This window comes from Mauremys reevesii, linkage group 18 (assembly GCF_016161935.1).
Source record: "Mauremys reevesii isolate NIE-2019 linkage group 18, ASM1616193v1, whole genome shotgun sequence".
NCBI classification, from domain to species: Eukaryota; Metazoa; Chordata; order Testudines; family Geoemydidae; genus Mauremys; species Mauremys reevesii.
The window spans coordinates 15,733,474-15,756,245 of record NC_052640.1 but is presented as its reverse complement, the minus strand read 5'-3'; the positions used below and the strand labels follow the sequence as shown (position 1 = coordinate 15,756,245).

At 42.7% G+C, this 22,772-nt stretch overlaps 1 protein-coding gene across 2 annotated transcripts in view; it reads left to right on the top strand.

The window, feature by feature from the left end:
• Positions 1–378: 378 nt before the first annotated feature.
• The window catches only part of DGCR8 (DGCR8 microprocessor complex subunit), a 41,440-nt gene continuing 19,046 nt past the window's right edge, over positions 379–22,772 (top strand). The window contains exons 1-7 of one of the 2 annotated variants that reach the window (XM_039504801.1): positions 379–536; positions 2,337–2,444; positions 10,504–11,513; positions 12,048–12,207; positions 14,558–14,700; positions 16,855–17,137; positions 19,911–20,108. In XM_039504801.1, the coding sequence (XP_039360735.1) occupies positions 10,791–11,513; positions 12,048–12,207; positions 14,558–14,700; positions 16,855–17,137; positions 19,911–20,108 (1,507 nt within the window). In that variant the 5' untranslated portion in view covers positions 379–536; positions 2,337–2,444; positions 10,504–10,790. The remainder of the gene's footprint in view (positions 537–2,336; positions 2,445–10,503; positions 11,514–12,047; positions 12,208–14,557; positions 14,701–16,854; positions 17,138–19,910; positions 20,109–22,772) is intronic. The other variant, XM_039504800.1, reaches the window with a different exon arrangement.

Below are 22,772 nucleotides of genomic sequence, written 5' to 3'. Positions count from 1 at the left end.
CTGGGGCCTTGATGGGGCTTGGCTACCATGGTGATGGTTGCCTTGGCAACACACGAGCCAAACAAGCCCCATCTCCTGACAGGGCCCCCCGAGGGCCTCCTACACTCACTCTCCCCTGGCCTTAAGGAGGGGCCGCCGCCTCTTGGCTTCGGACCCTGGCCATTCTTGGATCCTAAAACGGCCCCTTTCCTCTCCCCCGACCTTCCTAATTCCCGCCTCCACGCTTCTCCCATTGGTCAATTCTCCGGAGAGCGTCTCCTGGGTGTGTGTGTATTCGCTGAAGGAAATGACATAATCGAGAAACTGCCAATAGAGCGCGAGGCTTGAAGTGACTGGCAGATGGAAATGCCAGTATGATTGGTTCAAGGCCCCCATAGTCCCGCCCACGGGAGCAGGAGCCCCCTTGAAGCAGGCGTTTCAAGATGGCGCCGGCTGGGCGGGGGAGGCGGCTCCCGTGAGGAGACGGCAGCTGAGGCACTCCCTCCACTCCCCCGGCCCGGGAAAGCGGAGCGGCGGGGACACCCGGAATGGCCCAGGTGGGTGCTGAGCCCACAGACTCCCGCGTCGAAGGAGGCGGGCAGGAGTAGGGCCTGCGGCCCAGCCGCTCGCTTGGTGCCGTCCCCGGCCGGGGTGATGGGGAGGATTTCCCTCTCCTCCCAACGCCCCGGGCGACAATCCTCTGCCTCCTCCCCGCCCCGTACATCGAGGGACGGAGACTGTTCTATCTCCCCCACAGATCCACCGTGGCCGTGTGGAGGCCCCGTCCTACCTGCACCTCCTTGAGTCCCCGCCCCCCCCCCTGCCCTTAGCGCGGGCAGTGGGGAGGCGCCCGATCTCCCCTCAGGATAATGGCGACAAATATCCGGGGGGGGGTGTGGGATTCTCTCTGCTCTATTCCCCCCCACCCCTCGGTAATATGGAGAATTCCTCCCCGCACATCCTGTTGCCCGGCTCGCGGGGGGTGGGGGGAAAGAGTTTTCCCCCCCCCCATGAACTCCTGCCCCCTTCCCGGTAATGGAGAGGATTCCCCCCGCCCTCGCGCACACACTCACTGGGAAAATGGGGATGAGGGATATTTGCCCTTGCACATCCGCTCTGCGCGCGTCCCCCTCCTCCGTGTAACGGGAGGAATCTCGCTCGCTCGCACTCAAGGTGATGGGGGAGACGGGCAGTTCTCTTCATAACCTTTTGCATAATTCACAGGCTCGGTCTCCACAATGTAAGGAGAACTCCGTCCCCTCCTCCGCCCCCTCCCCATTCTTCTGATTCCCTTCACACTGGGGTACTGAGGAGAAGCCTGCACATCCTCCTCCTTTCCGACTCCCTCCCCTTCACTTGTCCTCCTTCACTTTGGGGTAACAGGAAGGATTTTTCTTGTACGCTCTTTTCTTCTGCTTCACCAGAGTCATGAAGGTTTTTCCTTGTACCTCTTCTATTCCTAATTGTGGATTAATGGGGGTGGATTTCCATTTGATACATTCCCAGAACAGTGTGTGTATGGGGGGGGGTTACCCCTAATTCTTCTTCAACTGTCTCTTCTGTGGTCAAGGGAATGGAGAAGCTTTCTCCCAATCCTCTCCTTTAAACGATGAAGATTCTTGCCATGATCTTTTTGTGTGAGCAATAATGAGGTTTCTCTTGGCCCCAGCTAATGGGGATCCCCCCACACCTTGCCACTCCCTGACTGGGAAATGAGGATTCTGTACCTGATCACTTTCCAACCCAATAATGGCTCCTCCGGCCATACTCTTGCCCCAGTATAATGGCATGTATCTAACATTTCCTCTATAACCCCCTTTTGCCAGCCCAGGCAGTGGGCACAAGTCCTCCTACCATCAGATGGAGACAGGAAGCTGGCAATGCTGTGTGCTGTCATTTCCCATCCCCAAAGAGGGGTGGGCTGGCTGGCTGAACCTTTTCAATTCCATTTCTGTCTCCAGCAGGTGGGAGATATCTAGCCAGCCAAAGAACTTAGAACTTACTTTTTAGGGGGTTTTTCCTTTGAAATTTTCCCTTTCTGTTACAGTTAGTTAGTTTAGGGATTTTCATAAAAAGTATCAAAGAATCCTTCGTCGGATGCAAGTGGGTATTCACCCACGAAAGCTCATGCTCCAAAACGTCCGTTAGTCTATAAGGTGCCACAGGATTCTTTGCTGCTTTTAGATCCAGACTAACACGGCTACCCCTCTGATACATAAAAAGTATGATTTCTTTATATTCACATGAACACTATATGGGGAGGCGGTCCTTTGGCTCTGATGTGGTGTTTTTTTGGCAAGAACTACCTTGCAAAAAGCTGCCTTACCATTTGTTTGTTCCCTCTTTTTTGTTGTTAGGAAACCAATACTTAAGTGTGGGGTGACTGGAAGCCTTCCTTATTCTTCTCTGTACTCCGCACAACGACAAATGGTCCCATACTGCCTCCCTCCCACCACTTCTCTTCTGTGAGCAAAGCTATTGAAACCATTTTAGCAAGTTGGTCATACTGTAAATGGAGCAGCCGTTTTGCTATTTGAGGGGGGCTAATTTAAGGTGCAGTTTAGTGCTGCTTTTTCCAGATAACCTACTGTGGTACTTACTCATGGATGGGTGTGACTGGTTTCCACCAGGTTGCCACCTGGGACTGGGGTATTACTGAGCCCTCTGACCCACCAGCCTGGCTCCCTCTCATACTGTGCTGCTGTGACAAGCTGCAAAGCCTTCCAAGCTTGCACTTTCACCAGCATTCAAACAGGTAGGGACCACACCCAGCTGCAGTTACTTGTAGGCTCTCTAACCACCAGCGTCTCAGTCTAGGACCTGAGAGCAGTACTGTCCTGCCCTGCTCAAATCTGGCTCTTATATGGGTTTAATACCCAGTCCGCCTCTCCCTTAATGTGAAGAGGACCATGCACATAAGTTTATTAATTACAAAGAGATAGATGATAAGTGATAGCGAACTGATCAAAGCAGATTACCTGGTAAATAAACAAAACTGCAAACTGAGCTTAACGTACTACAGTAAAAGCTTTTTTTTTTTATGCAGCATGTTGGGGGAATGGGGGTGCCAGTAAGTGAGAAATTCCAATCAACTAAATGGGAGGGAGTTTGGGTGTGGGAAGGAATGCAGGTGCAGGCTCTGGGAGGTAGTTTGGGTGTGGGAGGAGGCTCGGGGCAGGGTGTTGGGGTACGGGAGGGGTTTTGGGGTGCCGGATCCAGGAGGCGCTCACCTCAAGCAGCTCCCCGCAAGTAGCAACCTGTCCCTGCTGTTCCTTGGTGGAGGCAAGGCTAGGTGGCTCTGCGCACTGCCCCTACCCCGAGCACTGGCTCCATTCCTGGCCAGTAGGAACTGCAGGGGTGGTGTCTGTGGGCGGAGGCAGCAAGCAGTGCCAACTAGCCATGTCTCCGCCTAGGAACAGCAGGGACAGGTGGCTGCTTGTGCGGAGCCCTTGCCCCGAGCCCCCTCCCACACCAAAACTCCCTCCCAGAGCCCATGCCCCACACCCCCTCCTGTTCCCCTACCCCCAGTCCCGCACTCCCTCCCGCACTCCAAACCCCTCGTGGCATTCCTCTGCCTAGGAGCAGTAGGGATATGTTGCTGTTTCCTAGGATCCACACGGAGCCAGATAGGGAGTCTGCTGGCCCTGCACCAACTGAACTCTAAACTGGACTGTCTGTGAAGATTAAAAATGCTGATTTATAGAGCTTTCTGGTTGATACAGGGTCGGATAACACAGGCTTTATTGTAGATAGGTAGGATATGAATTAGCAAATTCTCACCCTGAGTGATACACCGGCTGGCAGATTCTTAAAGCACAAACTGCCTTTGCTTTGCAGCTTAGGTTTCCCAGGTTTTCGTACACAGGCTAGAAATCCCTTCAGCCTGGGACCATCACTTTCCCCAGTTCAGTCTTTGTTCCTTGGGTGTTTCCAGGTGTGTTGTTATAGGTAGAGTGAGGTACCATCGTGATGTCATTTCCCCCTTTTATATCATCTTCCCACTTGCTGGAAAGCTCTTTTGCTGTGACCTGGGTCAAACAGTTCCCATTGTGTAGTGCTGTCTCTGAGAGGTTTTTGTTGTGCACATCTCTTGGGGTAATCCTTGTGCTTGTGTGCATTTCCTCAATAAGCCATTAACATTGTTTGGCCTTTTTACTGTTGTACTTGAAAGGCTGCTTGTGGATGTTTCAAACCTCACAACATGTTTCAGTAACACATGCATAGCCAAACTTCACGTACGATGATGGCACATATAATCCAGTGAGATATTAACGGCTAACAGATCAAGACTTTTAGAATGATATTTCACAAGGCATATGTTGTGCAAAACATATCCTGATGATATGACAGTGGTGAATAAGGGAGTGGCAGGGGTCACAACAGGGATGTGACCATATTGGACAAAATGGTGATCACTAACTGGCTGCACCAGTGCTCCTAGTGTTTCTGTGTGGCCTTACTATCTGTTTTGCATATGTATGTTTTCTTTCTGTATGTGGAGAAAATCATGGCTGTATCCCTGTTTGGCTTTTTTACTTTGGGCATCTTGATGGCCTCCAGAGATTATTCCCTACCTTCAGAATGTGTTTCTCTATGCCAAGACTGGTGACATGGAGGAAGGTGAACTGTTCTGTGTGGTGGTGATTTATGGGGCCTTCTCCTTTAGAAGCTCAGTTCTGATTTTATGACAATGGTTAATTCAGCCTTTTTCCTTCAAAACTGAATCTTTGTTTTGTAAGCAGAAAAAACCTTCTCTCCTGAGGGCAGTGTTATCATGCGGACATGGTAGCTGCTGATGACATGAAGATAGATGATCCTGAGTGAGAAATTCCTTTTGGGGAAATAGTCTGTAGAGTATGGGTTGAGGTTTTTTGGGTTGGACTTCTAAGCTGCATTGATTATATAAGTGGCCTGCACTTCTATTCTAAAACATGGCTTTCTGGAGCCAGAGGATGAAAAGGAGAAACCCTGGTTATGGTTAGCCATAGAAAGGGCTCAGATTTCTTCTGAACCACTCATCCTTTCTGGACATTTTGGGCAGGGAATGTACGGTTTCTAGCAAGAAACTTGATTTCCTGAAGACCTTTAGGGCTTTGCCTTTGACTGGACCTGTTCACATTGCTGGGTACTAGATATTTTCATGTCTCGTGGCTACTCTATCAAATTTATCTTGTAGCAAGAATCTGCCTCCTTCAAAGAATATGCTCTAAAAGGCAGCAAAAATCAGGATGGGTAGTATTTTGTCTTGTGATTCAGTGCTTGTTTTGCTATTCTTTATAATCCCTGACAGCATCCTATATACTGTCCCATTAGAATGTGATGAAAGTCAACTCCTTTCTGTGCTCTCCTTCCAGATGGAGGTCTAGCATTCCATAATTCAGATGGTCTGTTTGATGGAGTTAGGTGTCCTGTGTAGATCAATAAGACACAGACCTACATGTCTATATTCCCTCCAGTTTATCAGAAGTTCCTTCAATTTTTTTGTTCTGAATGTTCAGGGTGCTTAATTTCCACTTGACAGTAGCACTCCACAACTTCTCAAAGGTACTCGTAGTTCTTACTACAGCTTTTCAAAAAGATGGTGTTAGTCAGATTTACATAGACAATTTTTTAGTATGGTCATGTTGGTCATATGGCTTAGCAATCAGCATGAATCTCCAGAGAATCCAATGTCTGGATGATAAGTAAGAACCTTTCTCTACCATAGGAATTAATATCTCTTGAGGCCAGTAATTTAATACCTTGATAGGTAAGCTGTTCCTTTTGGAATATTTTAATAGTGAAGCTGCAATCAAGGTGAGTTTCTTGATCCATTTGGCCTTTGTAACAGCTGAGGGCATGTCTTGAGGTTCTGAGATCCATAATGGCATTGCTGGATCTAGTGTGATTAGCATGTTGGCTATCTTGATCCAGGCTCCATTTGGCTCTGTTTTTAGCAGAGGGCCCTCCAAATCATCCCCTTAGAAAACGGGTGGTATAAAGGGGGTAGAAAGAGGCCCTTCAAAATACTCTCTGCATAAGGGGGTTTCCCCATTGTCTCTTTAGAAGTCCTCTCTCTGCTCCTGATGTTAGAGGTGGGGGTGAGGATGTGGGTGGGAGTGATGCTGTGCCCTGCCTAGTCTTAGCTTCCCATGGCTCATGGGGAGCCTTGAGAAGCAGAGGATAAGTTAGATCAGACTTGGGGTAGCTCTGATGGCAGCAGCCAGGCGCAAGACAAAAAATGCAAGAAGCACAAAGTTGGCTTAAAGTCGCCTTGGACCTTCTTAACCCTATTCCAGCTGAAGCAGATACCAAGTACCAGACAACTTGATTCCCAGTTCATCACTTCAACTTTGATGTGAAGGAAGGACTAAGCAACAATAATTGTATAGGCAATAACGTCCAGACAGGGAACAAAAGGTGCCAAATCGTAGCAGGTAAAAAGGAAGTTCCTGTCCTCTGTTATTCCCATTGCTGTAAAACTCAGCCCAAGAATAGACTTCTTGAGCTGTAGCTGGACACAGCCTAGGAAAGGGAAAATGCAGTGATTAGTATTTTTGTGATATGCCGTAAAAGATGATCTTTCTAGTTGGATCTGAGAGCTTCCTGATCAGACAGGGAGGTAAACTGTTCTTCAAGGTCAGGAACCTATTAGGTCTTGGAGTGGGTACGTCTTTCATCCTTGAGATTTTGAATTTGTCTACATAAATTTCTACTCCTTACAGCCAGCATCCTTCTCAAGAATCCCTCTGGAGAACCTGGACCATTTAGGAGGCATTGGTTACCAAAGTTAGTGAATTTATGCTGAGATTATTGGTTTTATCTTCCCTTTGGCCAAAACTTTCTGATGAAAAGCTTATTTTACCATGGAGAACCTAGGAATGTATGTCATTCAGTCTGGCCATTATGTGGGTGTATGTGATGAAAATGGGTTTTTGTAATGGATGCATTCCACAGAGGTATAAAAGTGTAGGGCTGTTTCACATAGTCTAGGGTGTTTCAGAGCCTGGTGAAAAATAGCAAATCAGATCACTTAAAACGTTAATACAACAGTCCTCCTGCCTTTTTAGGATGGGATGGATAAACACTTAGCATCAGCACCCTGAGGGTCCAAGTATCAGCTCTTTAGGTTTTACAGCAACAAAATATAATTAATTTCTAGTGGCTTCCCATCCAGAATAATGGGATTATTTTAGAGCAATTAAATTGAGGCTTTCTCAGATTCATAGACTTTATTTAAAAAAAAAAAAAAAAAAAGTGGGTGGGCCAGAAAGGAGCACTGTGATCATGTAGTCTGGCCTCCTGTTTAAAACAGGCCAGAGGACTTCCCTGAATTAATTCCTGTTTGAATTAGAGCATGTCTTGCATAAAGCATCCAATCGTGATTTAAAAATTGCCAGCAATGAAGAATCCATCACAATCTCTAGTAAATTGTTCCAATGGTTAACTACCCTCACGGTTAAAAATTTGCATCTTGTTTCTAGTCTGTATTTGTCTCGCTTCAACTTCTGGCCATTGGATCCTTATTATATCTTCCTCTACTAGACCGAAGAGCCCATTATCAATGTTTTGTTCCGCGTGTAGGTACTTATTAATAAGGCTGATTCTGTCACAGAGGTTGTGGAAGTCACGGATTCTGTGACTTTCTGCGAAGTCCGTGACTTTTGCAGCTGCAGTGGCTGGTGCGGCTGACTCTAGGGCCGCCAGAGCAGCCACCCCTGAAGCAGGCTGCTCAGGTGCCTCATGGCCAACCACACCGTCTGCTGCTCTGCTGGCCCCAGGCAGCTGGCCCAAGGGAGTGCCTGAACAGCCGTCCTGGGGGCAGCTGCTGTGCCCCCTCCTCCCCCGCCAACCAACCCCCAGATTTAGTCATGGGTATTTTTAGTAAAAGTCATGGACCGGTCACAGGCTGTGAATTTTTGTTTATTGCCCGTGACCGGTCCATGACTTTTACTAAAAATACCCATGACTAAATCATAGTCTTAACTATAAGGCATGTTTTCCAATCCTTAAATTGTTCTCGTGTCCCTTCTCTGAATATTCTCCAGTTCATCAACATTCTTCTTAAATTGTGGACTCTAGATCCAGACACAGTATTCCAGTAGTGGTCACACGAGTGCCAAATACCTTCCCCCTCTTCCTCAATATTTCCTTGTTTATACATCTAAGGGATTGCATTAATGTTTTTGGCCACAACATCTCAGTGGGAACTCATGTTCAGGTGATTATTCATCATGACCCCAAGTCTTTTTCAGAGTCACTGCTTCCCATGGTAGTCCCCCTTCAGTATTCCTTTTTGTTTCTAATATAATTAAACAAAAAAAAGCCTACCCTTTAACTCTGCTGTCCGTAGATTTTTGCTTATGTCCTTTGGTTTCAGTTAACAATTTTCTGCAATTCCTTCTTCTGATTTATATTAATTACTCTCAGCTTCCCCTTTCTTCTGTTTGTTCACTCACACACACGCACGCACGCGGCCTTTCTGTCTCACTTGTGGGATTATGGCTATTGGGCATCTAATAAAATGTTCTTTAACAGTTCCCAGTTGAACTTTTTTCTCTTTAAATTCTTTCTTCCAACTGATTTGGCTCATAACTTTCAGCTTTGTGAAATTGGCCCCATATAATAAATGTGATCACATTTGTACCTTAGCTTACTACTAATTTTTAGCTTTGTGCTCAGTTCCTTTTTGTGAAGATGAGGTCTTTTATCAAATTCCCCTGTGTTGGATACAATGCTTTTTGAGTTAGGAAGTTGTCATCTATAATATTGAAAAGTTTGGAGGATGTTGTTGTACTGAGAGCATGAGACCTTCAGCATATGTCACTCAGATTGAAGTCCCTGATGATCACACAATTTTTTTTTTCTTAAATGTTTTAGATAGGTGCTCATCTTGTTGCCTAGTTTGATTTGGCAGTTAGTAGCCGACCCCAACTAATAACCCATTATGTAATTAAGTGTTAAGACATTGATCTGTAAGCATTCAACATTGTTTTCTTGTTAGTGACTTGAAAACAGGTAATGTAATTTTTGACTGAGTGTCACTCCTCTTTTCCTTTACCCATGATTTGATCCTTCCTAATTAGATTATAACAGTTGATTTTAACGTTCAAATCATGCTTTGTTCTTCTTTAGTCCATTGGGACTTCAGCCTGGTGCTACACATTTCACAGTTGCTTTGAACTCAAAACTGCCTTTTTTGTGGCCAAGCCAAGCTTCGATTCTTTTGTTTTTTATCTTTCATCTATCTTTATGTGGGTAGGCCTGACATGTTGTAATCCATTACATTTTGAATGCTTTAATTACCTGTCCTGTCTGTTTTGTAGCTTGGATACTGTTGTTGAAATTCACTTAGCCTGGGCTGGCATAGAGATACGTTAGAGAATTATAATTGGTTTCTCTAAGTCCCCCTATGGTAACCCAGACATCTTGCCCTTGTTTCTTCATATGTTGTGTGGTGGTACTACTGACTAAGACTTCTGAAATGTTTGGGTACAATTTCTCTATTGCCTGGCAAGTTTTTGAACAGCGCAGACTCAGCCATCTGACTCTCGTAGGGGGCGTAACATCACTTTATTTCCTGCTGGTAGGAGGACTTACACCCACTGTATGGGGTGGCACAAAGGGATTGGAGAAACCAAATTAGCAGGTAAGAAAGAACCGTAAAAGTGGCCTATTTCCTTTCCCAGGTACTCAAGGCCCTGCACAGACAACAATTAACCTCCTCCCCTCTCTCCCCATTATATAAAATGCAAGTAAAATGGTATTAAGAGCCTATTTGATGTAAAATTACATAGACTATAATTGAATATGTATGCCAGTCTAAAGTACCTAAAATACTTTGGCTAGTAGATGCTGTTCAAAATTAATAGTAATGATTAAGACTTCAGTGTTAGCACTCTGGATTCCTGTTCTAAATATCTGTCTTGAGTAAGGCATTCTAGTGACCTGTAATAGTCATGGATATAAGACCACACAGCTGCTAGCATCCCTACTTAGAAAAGCTCTATTCAGGCTTTTTAGTAGGTGATCAAATTTTCTGTGTGAACAATATCCAGAGAGTAATTTGATTGTTAAATCTATTCTTCAAAATATTGCAGATAGTTAATTGAACATTGAAGAAAATAATCTATTGTACCTTATAGTGAAGACTTAAAATCTGACCTGCTTTAACATTGCAAACTAGTTGTCTTTCGATTATATAGATAAGTAGCATTCTGTTACTAAGATACTTAATACCAAAACCAGCTGTTTTTATCTGACCCATTTAAAAATCAATGCTTTGTACCTGCTGGTCATGCAGCAGTAGTTACCAATCGGTTTTCCTAGAACTGTGCTGGCATAATGTGATTCTGGTGCACAAACAAAGAAGCAATGAAAACTCTTAATTCTCATAAAAAGAGCATTACAATCAGTTGGAAGTTAAAATAGATGTTCAAGTATCCTTTTTAAGTAAGAGTTTGGGAAGGAATTCCATTTTTACCTCTAATGAATGGGACAGTTGGCTTTCAAGCTCTTCTGTGACAAATCTTTTTCTTTTTGTAGGTCGAAAGAAGAAAAGGAGACCTGCTTGTCCAATGAAGATGCACTCTACTTAGTCTTCAGCTATTTAAGCTGAATGCATTGTGATTTCCAATAATTGAGACAGTGATTCTGAAAGCTGTCTACATTAATGAAAAGAACAATGTAGTCAGCTTAACTGAATCATCAGTGTTGCATATTGAATAGAACATGATAAACCTATCTTGATGGACTTGTGCATGTTAGGAATATAGATTATATACATTTATTTAAAGCTTTGTTTTTTAAAACAGTAGTTTTACAGTTTAAATATGGAGAAAACTGAAAATGCACCTCCCCTCCCCAAAGAACCTGCAAGAGAAATGAATGTGGAGAACCAGACTTGTCCCCCACCTCTGCCGCCTAATGAACAGCCTCCACCACCTCCCCTGCAAACGTCCAGTGACGCAGAGGTAATGGACGTTGGCTCTGGTGGTGATGGACAGTCAGATACCCCTGCTGGGGACGCGCACACTGTCTGCAGAACACAGCTTCTGACAAAGGGATCTGCTTGCTACAAAACTCGTCTTATAATAGACCCTAACAATAGTGACCAAAGCCCAAGAACTGCTCGTCATGCACCTTCAGTTCGAAAGTTCACCCCTGATCTTAAGTTACTTAAAGATGTAAAAATTAGTGTTAGCTTTACAGAAAGCTGCAAAAGCAAAGACAGAAAAGTTCTGTACACTGGAGCTGAGCAAGATTATAAACCAGATACAGATTTTAGTATTAATAATGTCAATGGGGATTTGTATGTTTGTCCTTTTGGTGGTAGTAATGGTAAAGCTGTAGGTGTAGGGGGTGAAAATGATGACAAGAAGGATGATGAAAATGATATTGATCAGGAAAAGAGAGTGGAATATGCAGTTCTGGATGAGTTAGAAGATTTTACTGACAATTTGATGGAAATTGATGAAGAAGGAGGAGGGTTCACATCTAAAGCAATCGTTCAAAGAGATAAAGCAGATGAAGAAACCTTGAATTACTCTTATGAGGTATGTAAATATTTTTTACCAAGTGATTAGAAAAACTTGTGCGAAGATGTGTAAGAAAGACAGGATCTAAGAGCTTGTAGTCTTGAAGACAAAAATGCAAAATTCTTCGACAGAAGAAATTCTATCCATTATACACAACTTAAATTAAATTATCCTTTAATTTATTCAATTAATTAATTAATCATGGTAAGAATTTTGGTGATTAAAATTTTTGAATGATATAGCAAAGGACTTTAGAAGGTGCTGAATTTAGTTCTGAATTGTGATATATTGCCTTTTAACAGATCTTTAAGGGCTGCCTGGATAAGTAGGTTTCATTTGGTTCTTTTCAGATTGTTATGAAATATCAGTTGCTGATCCAGTGACCATTTATGAAAATTTACCTCCTTGTTTTTCAGTCTCCTTACCATGGCCTTGGGAATCTTCCATCCAAATCCATAGGCAAACTATTTATAAATAATTTGTACCTTTTCTTGACAGAGCAAGGGACAGTAGTAGCTATAGAAGGATGGTATTTGACCATGTCTTTTGCAGGATGATTTTGATAATGATGTGGATGCTCTGCTGGAAGAGGGCCTTCGAGCTCCCAAAAAGAGGAGAATAGATGAGAAATATGGAGGCGAGAGTGACCACCCATCTGATGGAGAGACAAGCGTGCAGCCAATGATGACCAAAATAAAAACTGTACTTAAAAGTAAGTTACTTTTCATTAAACCTCTAATTTTTCTATGGTGCATGTATGTAGAATTGTGGGCAATTCAATATTGGAACTTAGTAAAGACAGACTGGTATGGTTCTTACTGTTCAAGGGCCTCACTTCATAGGCTATGACCATGACACTTCTAGATTTCAGAATTTAATGTTTGAGAATTTTTGTGTTCAGTCCTTCTCCATAATGTGCAAATTTATTCTATGGATTTATGGAGATGTGATGGGGTTCCCGGGGTGCAACCTGGACTGTGAGACTGCTGAGCTCTCTATCCCACCCACTTGGGCTCCCTCTCTCACTGTGATGCTGTTGGCAAGCTTACAAACCTCTGGCAGGTACTGCACTTACACAGACATCCACAGGCAGGGACACCCCCAACTGAGTTAGATGAGTGCTTCTCACAACCACTCATGAACTAACAATAGAGAGGCTCTAGCCAGTTCCCCCCCAGCCTTGCACCCTGGAACTGTACTGTCTTGCTCTGATCAGAAGCCTGACCAGTGTAAATTCATTACCCAGTCCCTGCCCCACTCTTAATATGGGGAGGACACACCCAAGCCTTTGTACACTCAGCTGAGATTTCCCAAGCGCTTCAAAATACACTGTTTTAGGTGAAATGTAAAACAGATGTATTAACTACAGAGAGATCAATTTTTAAGTGATCTCTATGCTTACTACTTATAATCAAAGTTGGTTACCTAAGAAATAAAAGTAAATTCACAATGTGATTTCTATAAACTAAACAGGATTTGAATCAAGTAGTGTCTCACCCTGATGATAGAAACAGGTCACAGATCTTCAGTACACTGGCTGGAACTGCCTTCCAGCTCGGGACCACACTCCTCACTTCAAAGTCTTTGTCCTCCAGAAGTGTTTCCAGGTGTTGAGTTGTGGAGGGAAAGAGGCCAAGTTATGATGTCATTTCCCCTTCTTTTATAATTTTTCTTCCAGCTTGCTGGAAAGATCTATGCTTGTGACATGGGGGTCTGCCCCCATTGGTCAAGCAGCCTCCATTGTCTGTGCTCTCTGAGAAGTCTTCTGGGATGGTTCCCTTTCATGGGCCATCAGCGCATCAGGCTACTCCACTATTGTACCTGAAAGGCTGGTTGTGGGTGTTCCTAACCTCACAACATATTTCAGTAACACGTACATAGCAAAACTTCATAACTTCACATATAATCCAACAGGATACTAATGTTCAGCAGACCAAGACTTTTAAAATGATACCTCACAAGGCATACTTTTATACAAAACATATCATAATTGTATGACAGTGGTGAATATGAGGGTTCAAGGGTGCCACTCTGAGGTACAGAGTGCCATGGGAGAAGTATAGGAAACACTTCTGCATTAGCAGCCAGATGAACAATGTAATCTACTTTTTTTTCCATCTTTAATACCATGGCATGGCCAAAAAGTGGAAATGTTATTCTACTTCAGTCACTTAAATTTTGTTGTTGAAGTTGTCTTATTTTACAGGGAATATTTCGTGTATGAAGAACTATTGAAAGTCAGTTGCTTGCATTTATGTAGCATTCCCTATGTGAACATCGCAAAGCCCTTAAATCAGAAGTAATACAGAAGAATCCAACTGAAAATAGTCTAAATTAGATTTAAACTCAGTCTAATCTTGAGGAGTGCATTTTTAAAAATGCATCGTATTGTATATAAAAAAGAAAAACCCCTTTTAAAAACAAAAAAAAAACAACAAAACACTGTCCTAACCATCAGTTGGCATAGTCCATTCTGTGGTTTACAAGGTAGGAAAAATGAGACCATGCTGCCTTAAATGTGAGCATAAGAATCTTTCCCTAATATTGTTTGGAGTTGCTGCCTTTATAAAAAGATAGCTGATCTAAGTATGAAAGATTGTAGGATGAAATCATGTTTGGGTTGTGTCTTGACTGTGGGTGAAAAAGTGATTCCTAATTAGTCTTTGATAGCTACAGAAATAACCATTTAGGAAAAGGAATGGTTGGCTATAGAATCTATTGAGATTAAAATTCAGAGTTTTTTGTCTAGTTAAATTAGGCTCAGTCATGGCTAAATTACCTCCTGCTTTTATCCACCCACATGTGGGAACTTGGGAGGGGCACAGTATGGTGGTGGGTGATATGTGATAGTACTCCAGTAAAGAACTAGGTACTGTACAAATACTTAAGAAGTAATATCTGTGGAGGATAAAAGTACCTCTAGCATTTCTTAGTTTTGTAATGAGCTTTTAGGTGGAAGAATGTTATCAGGATATAGAATCAGAAATAATTTTTTTAATAAAATAAGATTACATTAAAAAATAGTGAACTGCCTACATGAGTTTCTTTTTCCTCTCATAAAGGTCGTGGCCGTCCTCCTACGGAACCATTGCCTGATGGATGGATCATGACATTCCATAACTCAGGCATTCCTGTATATCTGCACAGAGAATCCAGAGTTGTTACCTGGTCCAGACCTTATTTCTTGGGAACAGGAAGCATAAGGGTAGGGGTTTGAGCTGCTAATTATTATTTTAATGGTTGAGTTATTTAAAAATATTAGGTTTCCGTTTATGTACTTATTTGTAATTGGTCAAAACAGTCTTGGAATTATGCTTTGGGGAATTTTTCAGACCTCTTAGATATGGTCAAATAGGGAAGTTTTGTTTTTCAAACAGTTTTATCTGTGTTCTTAACACCTTATTTCAAATATGGATTATTTTTTCACTACACTTCAGTTTGGGCAATTAAAATGGACTAGTCAATTTTACTTTCTGGTTCCCTTGTTCTACCACAACACAGCAAAATTGTTTTTTTTTTTAATACTGCAGAGGTATATCTAAATTGTGGGTATTGTTCTGTTTAGAGGATCAAATTATAGTTTAAATTATGGTTTGGGAGTCTCATTCCCAGAAGTAGACGTGTGCTGCCCATATACAGCACAACTCCCACAGATTACAATGGGAGTGTGCAGAACCTGAGTTTAGTGGTGGTAAGGCAATTTAAATCAAAACATTCACTGAATTATCTGAAAGCTTTCCTGTTAAGTTTTGTAAATATAAATATATTTGTAATTTAACAAAACCTTGACTTTTCAGCCTAAACTATCTTTTTCCTTTTTAAAATCAGAGCTTTCATCAAAAGGAGTCTTGTTTTGGAGAAAGGGGGGAAGCATAGCTCTACCTAGTGTTTCTTATAACAGCTAGGGTGCCCTGGGGATGAGTGAAGTATGGGAGCCTAAACGGAATTATGTAATCGTACTGAAAGTTATTTGATAGAAACTTTCTTTATATTATGTTTTAGTTTGTGTGAAGTACTGTATTTTATTGGACCAACTTCTGTTGGTGAGAGACACGAGGCTTGATCCAACAGAAATTGATCCAATAAGAACAGCCATACTGGGTCAGACCAATGGTCCATCTAGCTCTGTATCCTGTCTTCTGACAGTGGCCAGCTCCAGGTGCTTCAGAGGGAAATGAACAGAGTAGGTAATCATCAAGTGATTCATCACCCATTCCCAGGTTCGGGCAACAGAGGCTATGGACATTTCAGAGCATGGTTTTGCATCCCTGCCCATCCTGGCTAATAGCCATTGATGGACCTATCCTCCATGAATTTATCCAGTTATTTTTTGAACCCTGTTATAATCTTGACCTTCTCAACATCCTTTGGCAAAGAGTTCCACAGGTTGACTGTACATTGTGTAAAGAAATACTTCCTTTTGTTTGTTTTAAACCTGCTGCCTAATGATTTTATTTGGTGACCCCTAGTTCTTGTGTTATGAGAAGTAAATGACACTTCCTTATTTACTTTTTCCACACCCATCAAGATTATCATATCCCTCCTTAGTCAGCTTTTCCAAGCTGGAGTCTGTTTTATTAATCTCTCCTCAAATGGAAGCTGTTTCTTACCTCTAATCATTTTTGTTGCCCTTTTCACTTTTTTTTTTTTTTTTGGGAGATGGGACAACCACATCTGCATGCAGTATTCAAGATGTGGGCGTACCATGGATTTATATTGGGGCAATATGGTATTTTCTTTCTTATCTATCCCTTTCCTAAAGATTCCCAACATTGTGGGTTGGGTTGGTTTTGTTTTGTTTTTTTTGATTGCCGCAGCACATTGAGTGGATGTTTTCAGAGAACTATCCACAATGACTCCAAGATCTTTCTTGCGTAGCAACAGCTAATTTAGACCATCATTTTATTTATTTATTTATATATATATATATATAAAAAATAGAGAGAGAGAGAGAATAAATTAAATAAATAAAAAACCCATGTTTTTTTTCTAATGCATTTATCAACGCTGAATTTCAGATAGTACTTCAACCACCTTGTGTATCTAATATTCTGGGACTACCACGATTACAACTACACTGCCTGCAACTGTTTGCTCATTTGACAGCACTTTGTAGTCAGTTTCATTGTTTCTCCTTTCCCTTTTTTTACTTGCTTGCATTCCCCATAGGGCAACGGGGGAGAGGAGCACTTAAAAATCAGAAAATGTGACTTTAAAAATGTTGGGTGGATTCAGAGATGGTTAGCGCAGATTTCTGGTATCACAACTACTTCTAACACATCTTAAAACTGACTAGATTTGTCTTTTTGTAATTTCATGAGCCCTAAATTTATAAATTTTTGTATAATTATATTTATAGAAACATGATCCTCCCTTGAGTAGCATTCCCTGTCTGCATTACAAGAAAATGAAGGACAATGAGGAAAGGGAACAAAACAATGACATAACCCCAAATGGGGAAGTATCGCCTATAAAGCACGTAGACAAGTCTTCAGAACTGGACTGCCAAACAGAGGAGCCGGACTCCACTGCTGCTGATTCTGGGCCTTTAGATGAGAGAGAGCCTTCAGGGGGTGATGCAGCACCAGGAGCCTTAGGACAAGTTAAGGCCAAAGTTGAAGTGTGTAAAGATGAATCTGTAGGTAAGTGCTGAAAGCCATGCCTACTACTTGTTAGAGGAGGGGATTGGCAGTCAAGATCCCTAGATTTTATTCCTGATTCACTGCTTGACCTTGGGCAAGTCATCACATTTATCTCTGCATCAGTTCCTCATCTGCAAAATGAAGGGATAAATACCCACTTCAGTAAAGCAATGTGATCCTTAGTGAATGGAGGTATATAACCGTAGAGTATTTTTGAGGATTGCTGAGGGTCAACATGAAAGGATCTTTTAGCTATAGAAATTTGAGAATTATCAGAATATAGTATTGTAAACTTGTATGTTATGCATTTAAGGACTATTTAGAGGAGACTTAAATTATAGAATAAATAAAAACTACCACCACTTGGGTCATCCTTTTGTAAAGTAGTATTCCTATTACCCGTCTGAGGAATTGCGCACACACACACACACACACACACACACACACACACACACACACACACACACACACACACACACACACACACACACACACACACACACACACACACACACACACACACACACACACACACACACACACACACACACACACACACACACACACACACACACACTCTCTCTCTCTCTCTCTCTCTCTCTCTCTCTCTCTCTCTCTCTCTCTCTCTCTCTCTCTCTCTCTCTCTCTCTCTGTACTGATTTAGCTATACTGGTTTGCATCCAGTTTTCTTGAAGCACAGCATGCAGTTAAACTGGTATAGCTTATTCATGTATATTCAGGGGAGTAAGCTATACCAGTATAATTGCATGCCCACTAGTGGTTATATCGCTTTACCATTTATTATTATTATTTTTTTTTTTAACAAAACAGAAAATTACATCCATACCTGAAATAGTTTTTGTATCTGTGAAGACAGGTCTGAATCCCTTCCCTGCCAACTTCCAATCAAGCCTCACTATGCGCTCTGTCAGTGATTAACCTTGGTGGGTTAATTAATGTATATTGCTGTTTCTCAGAAATACTGCTGTGGTTTAAAGGCTACCAGTGGTCTGCATTGTCTTTTTTAAATTTTAAGCTTACCCTTGGCTTTAGACTACAAGACTCCTTATGTATAAAGATTAAATAGATTGACCATATAAGCCATCATAGAATTGTGGAATCATAGATAATATTTCCAAACAAAAGCAATATCCACAATAAGCCTTTACTATCCTCTGTACATATTCCAGCAGTCAGCCCCTCCTCTAAAATTCAGGAAGTGAAATATTGGTTTCAGTGTTACTGGAAAGCTAACAATTCATGGTCTCCTGCTTGCTCTGTCAGACCATATTTGGAATTCATCATTAGAAAACACCCTGCTAGGAGCTTTCCAACTACACTCTTTTTTTTAATGCATCTGGAGGGGATGGGAACTCTGTTGCTTCCACTAATTGCATCTGCAACAGTATCCCAGACAGGAGGAGGGGCTATGCCTCAAGTAACCAGGTCTTAAATTGTTAGTTTCATGTTTATAGATTAAACCCAGCAGGAGCTCGAGGGTTTAAACTGGCCTCCTGCTGGGGAGTGGGGTCTGGGGCTTGGCCTGCTCCCACACTCCAGCCAGGGAGTGGGGTCTGAGGCCACTCTGCATGTGCATGCTGATGCTCCCAGAAGCAGCAGCATGTCCCCACTCTGGCTCCTACACTTAGGGGCAGCCAGGGGCCTCTCCATGCTGCCTCCGCCCCAACCGCCACCCCTGCAGCTCCCATTGGTCGGCTGCCGGTGGGCAGGAGGCGCTGGGGGCAGGTGGAGCTCATGGAGGGGCTGCTGACATATTACTGTGTCTCTTTGGCAATGTATATTGGTAAATTCTGGCTCCTTCTCAGGCTCAGGTTGGCCACCCCTGAAACAGAGTCTCGTTCAAGTAGTGTAATTATTCAAGATGTTGTAGTGAATGGACTAAGGCTTTGTCTACACTGGAACTTCACTGGCATATTGTCATTCAGGGGTGTTAACCTCCTCCCCTTCCCCTCTCTTCCCCCTCCCCAAATGACAAAAGTTTTACCAACAAAAATCGCTGGGGTGAACAGCACCACAGCTGCCGCTCAGGGGGTGGGGATAGAAGTTTTTGGTTGGCAGGAGAGCTTTCTCCTGCTGACAGACAGCAGATACACTGTGTACCATTTAGTGGCATGGCTGTGGCAGAACAGCTGTGTCGCTAAAAGCGAAGTAGTGTAGACAAAACCAAAGGCTGTGTCTACACTAGAGATCTTACAGTGGCACAGCTGTACTGCTGCAACTGCACTGCTGTAAGGTCTCCCATGTAGCTGCTCTATGCCAGTAGGAGAGATCTCCCACCGGCATAATCAAACCACCACCAACGAGCGACGATAGCTATGTCGGTGGGAGAGTGTCTCCCGCCAACGTAGTGCTGTCAGCACCAGCACTTTTGTCAGGGAATTTTGTTGGTCAGGGGATGGGGTTTTTTTAGTGTGTGGGGGTTTTTTTTTTGTTTTTGTTTTTTCCTTCACACCCATGACCGACAGAAGTAGGAACGAGTATAGAAATTATGTTTTGAGAAAGTTTTGTAAAGCCTTGGGAACCAACAAAACTGCACTTTCATTGAAAATATATAAAATATTAAGTGTTGGACACAGTGGAGCGTTAGTCTTTTTTTGGCAAAGGTACAACAGTTTCACATGTAATAAAAGGAACGAGTGATTGTACAAATTAATGAAAAATTGCATGTAATTAATCTTGTCCTTGAGAGTCCACAGGCAGGTCTCTTGCATGGGGAAGTATAGGAATAACTGGATTTGATTATTTTTCGTAGACCTTGAGGATTTTAGACACTACCTTGAAAAGCGTTTTGATTTTGAACAAGTTACCGTAAAAAAATTCAGAACCTGGGCTGAGAGACGACAGTTCAACCGTGAAATGAAGCGGAAGCAGGCGGAGTCTGAGCGGCCTATTCTGCCAGCCAATCAGAAACTCATTACCTTGTCTGTGCAAGATGCACCTACAAAGAAAGGTAAGTTTCATCTAGTTGGAGTTAGAATTTTTGAAATTTGTCATGTTCCAGTATTAAATTTAAGTTAAAGTATAGAAGGTGTTGATTTTCTATAGGGTTCCATGATTTTAGGAAGTACTGGAAGTTTATAGTCTTGGTTCTGTTTTTGTACCTACTGTGGTCATGGAAAAAGTATTGTCAAAACACACATTTACTATAGAAAACATTGCGTAGAAGGTACACATTTTTGCTTACGTTGTGAATCGTTAATGAAATGTCATCTTCACAGCATCTGTTCTGAATCAGTGAATGACGAGGATTTATTTTTTTAAGCAGGTTTGTTTAAAAATCACCAGCCACAGGTAATAGGGTGTTTGTAATTCGTCCTTAAGACGTTTTATCTTTTTTGCTCAGTCATTCCTTTTCCACTGCTCTTATGCTGTATGATATAATGATATTTATTGTGCAATTTAAATTTGCATCATACTGAGCAGAAAGTTCTAAAGAATGGTTCTTTCAACCTTATTGAACTTAATTAAAATTGGTACATACTTTTCTGACAGCATCCAAAAACGCATTAAGCACTTTGGCTGCAAAAGCTGGGAGTCCTACAACACACTAAAGGCTAATAAGCCTGCTGTCCTGCATGGAAAACTCTGCTTGACTTAAGAAAAATTGTAGGATGTACTCTAATTTCATTTATACTGGTTGCTCTGGACTTAGAAGCTGGTGAAGCCTTTTCTTATGCTATCGGGGAAATAACTGGGGATCTCCTTGTAAAAGGACTATCTTTTCCAAGTTCTTTTCTGTTGCCTGTAACTCTTGCACTTGCAATTAAAGTAAAACAGAATTCTACAAGGGAGGATTTTATTGACTTCTAACCTTATTTCAGGTCATAACTGCTGTGGCAGTACTGAAATTTGTAGAATATTCTTGTTATAGCCAGATGATGCCATGTTTTCAGCATCTGTTTTTATTCATCAGAAGAGAAAATAGCATGTGATGCATTTCTGAAACTGACTTTTAAAACCAACTCATTTTAAAAAAAGCTAATTTGTACTCTGTGCTTGCCAGGAATAGTTCAAGAGAAGTAAGGATGAGCCAAACGTATACATAAAATATTAGAGGAAGAGATGTTGTTAACTGTTGCCTTAATACGGCACACAGCTTTCTTTGAGTAGATGCAGCCGTGTATTCCCCTCAGGTGTGTGCACGCCCAGCATGCCAGAACCAGAGAATTTTGTCTAGTAGTACCCGTAGAGATAAGAGTTCCTTCTTACCACCCATGGCTGCAGTCTGAGCTCTGTATGGCTTTTGCCTCACAATCCCTCTATTTTAGTGATTTTTCTAGTTGTATATAGTTCAGGGGTCAGCAACCTTTCAGAAGTGGTGTGCCATGTCTTCATTTATTCACCCTAATTTAAGGTTTCACATGCCAGTAATACATTTAAACATTTTTAGAGGGTCTCTTTCTATAAGTCTATAATATATAACTGAGCTATTGTTGTATGTAAAGTAAATAAGGTTTTTAAAATGTTTAAGAAGCTTCATTTAAAATTAAATTAAAATGCAGAGTCCCCCGGACTGGTGGCCAGGACCTGGGCCGTGTGAGTGCCACTGAAAATCAGCTCGGCACGCGTGCCGTAGGTTGCCTACCCCAGATATAGTTAATTAGTATAGCTTAGTTTGATTTAGCATTAGCTGTAATTTAAGTATTTCCCTGATGATGCCTTCACCAGAGTTTAAACATTGTCCATCGTGTGTGTGTGTGTGGGGGGGTGATCCCCAACAACAATTCCCACCCGTGATGCTTGCTGTAGAAGTCCCTGTCAAGGAGCAGTGTTCAATTTGCATCTCGTTGACCAAACTGAAACAGGTGGTGAGGTATCTTTGTCTGAAGCAGCAACAGCTCAAAACGCCATTTGGCCTGCTTCGGTGGTGAGGCCCTTGTCAGATCAGAGGTTGCCTTTACTTTCTGAGAATGCTGCTGCTCATGTCTGGAAGCTGCCACCCCTCCAAAGAGACAGAGGAGTCATTCCCTGTTGAGTGTGCTGAGGAAAAGGTTGCATAAGACTGACCTGAGGCAGCTCCCGGTTGCGTGGGGACTCCTCTGTGTGCTCCAGAATGAGTGCAGATCAACTCAGGGTGAATGCCAATGCATGGGTTGGAGCAGGTACCATCAACTGCACCCCAGTACCATGCAAGGAGATCAGAGACCCCCATAGGGTTGACTCTGTTTCCAGCCCCAGGGCATCTGTTGCGTCTGGTACAGACGAGGTCACGAGCACCAATTGTTTCTGTGTCAGCAATGTCTCAGGCAGCAACAGACCTCCTCTGCCTTTTGTCCCAACCTAGCCCTTGGTTCACAACTTTAACAGGGCTGTGGCTTTAATAGCCCCGTTGACTGGGCAGGCAGATGAACCTCTGAGTCTATCAACACTGTACGCTGAGGTTTCTCTTTTACAGTCAGTGGAAGTGAGGCTGGTGCTGGGCTTGGTGCAAGGGACCTCCCCAGCACCAGGAATGTCTTTGGCACTCCTGTAACTGGCACCGCCCATGTTACCTGGCAGCAGTCACGACCCTGAGCTTCAGCACTATCAGTTACTTTGGCATGGCTACTGTCTTCAGGGTCAACATCGCTTCCAGCACCAGAAACAGTGAAGGCATACTTGGTGTCTCTGGTAC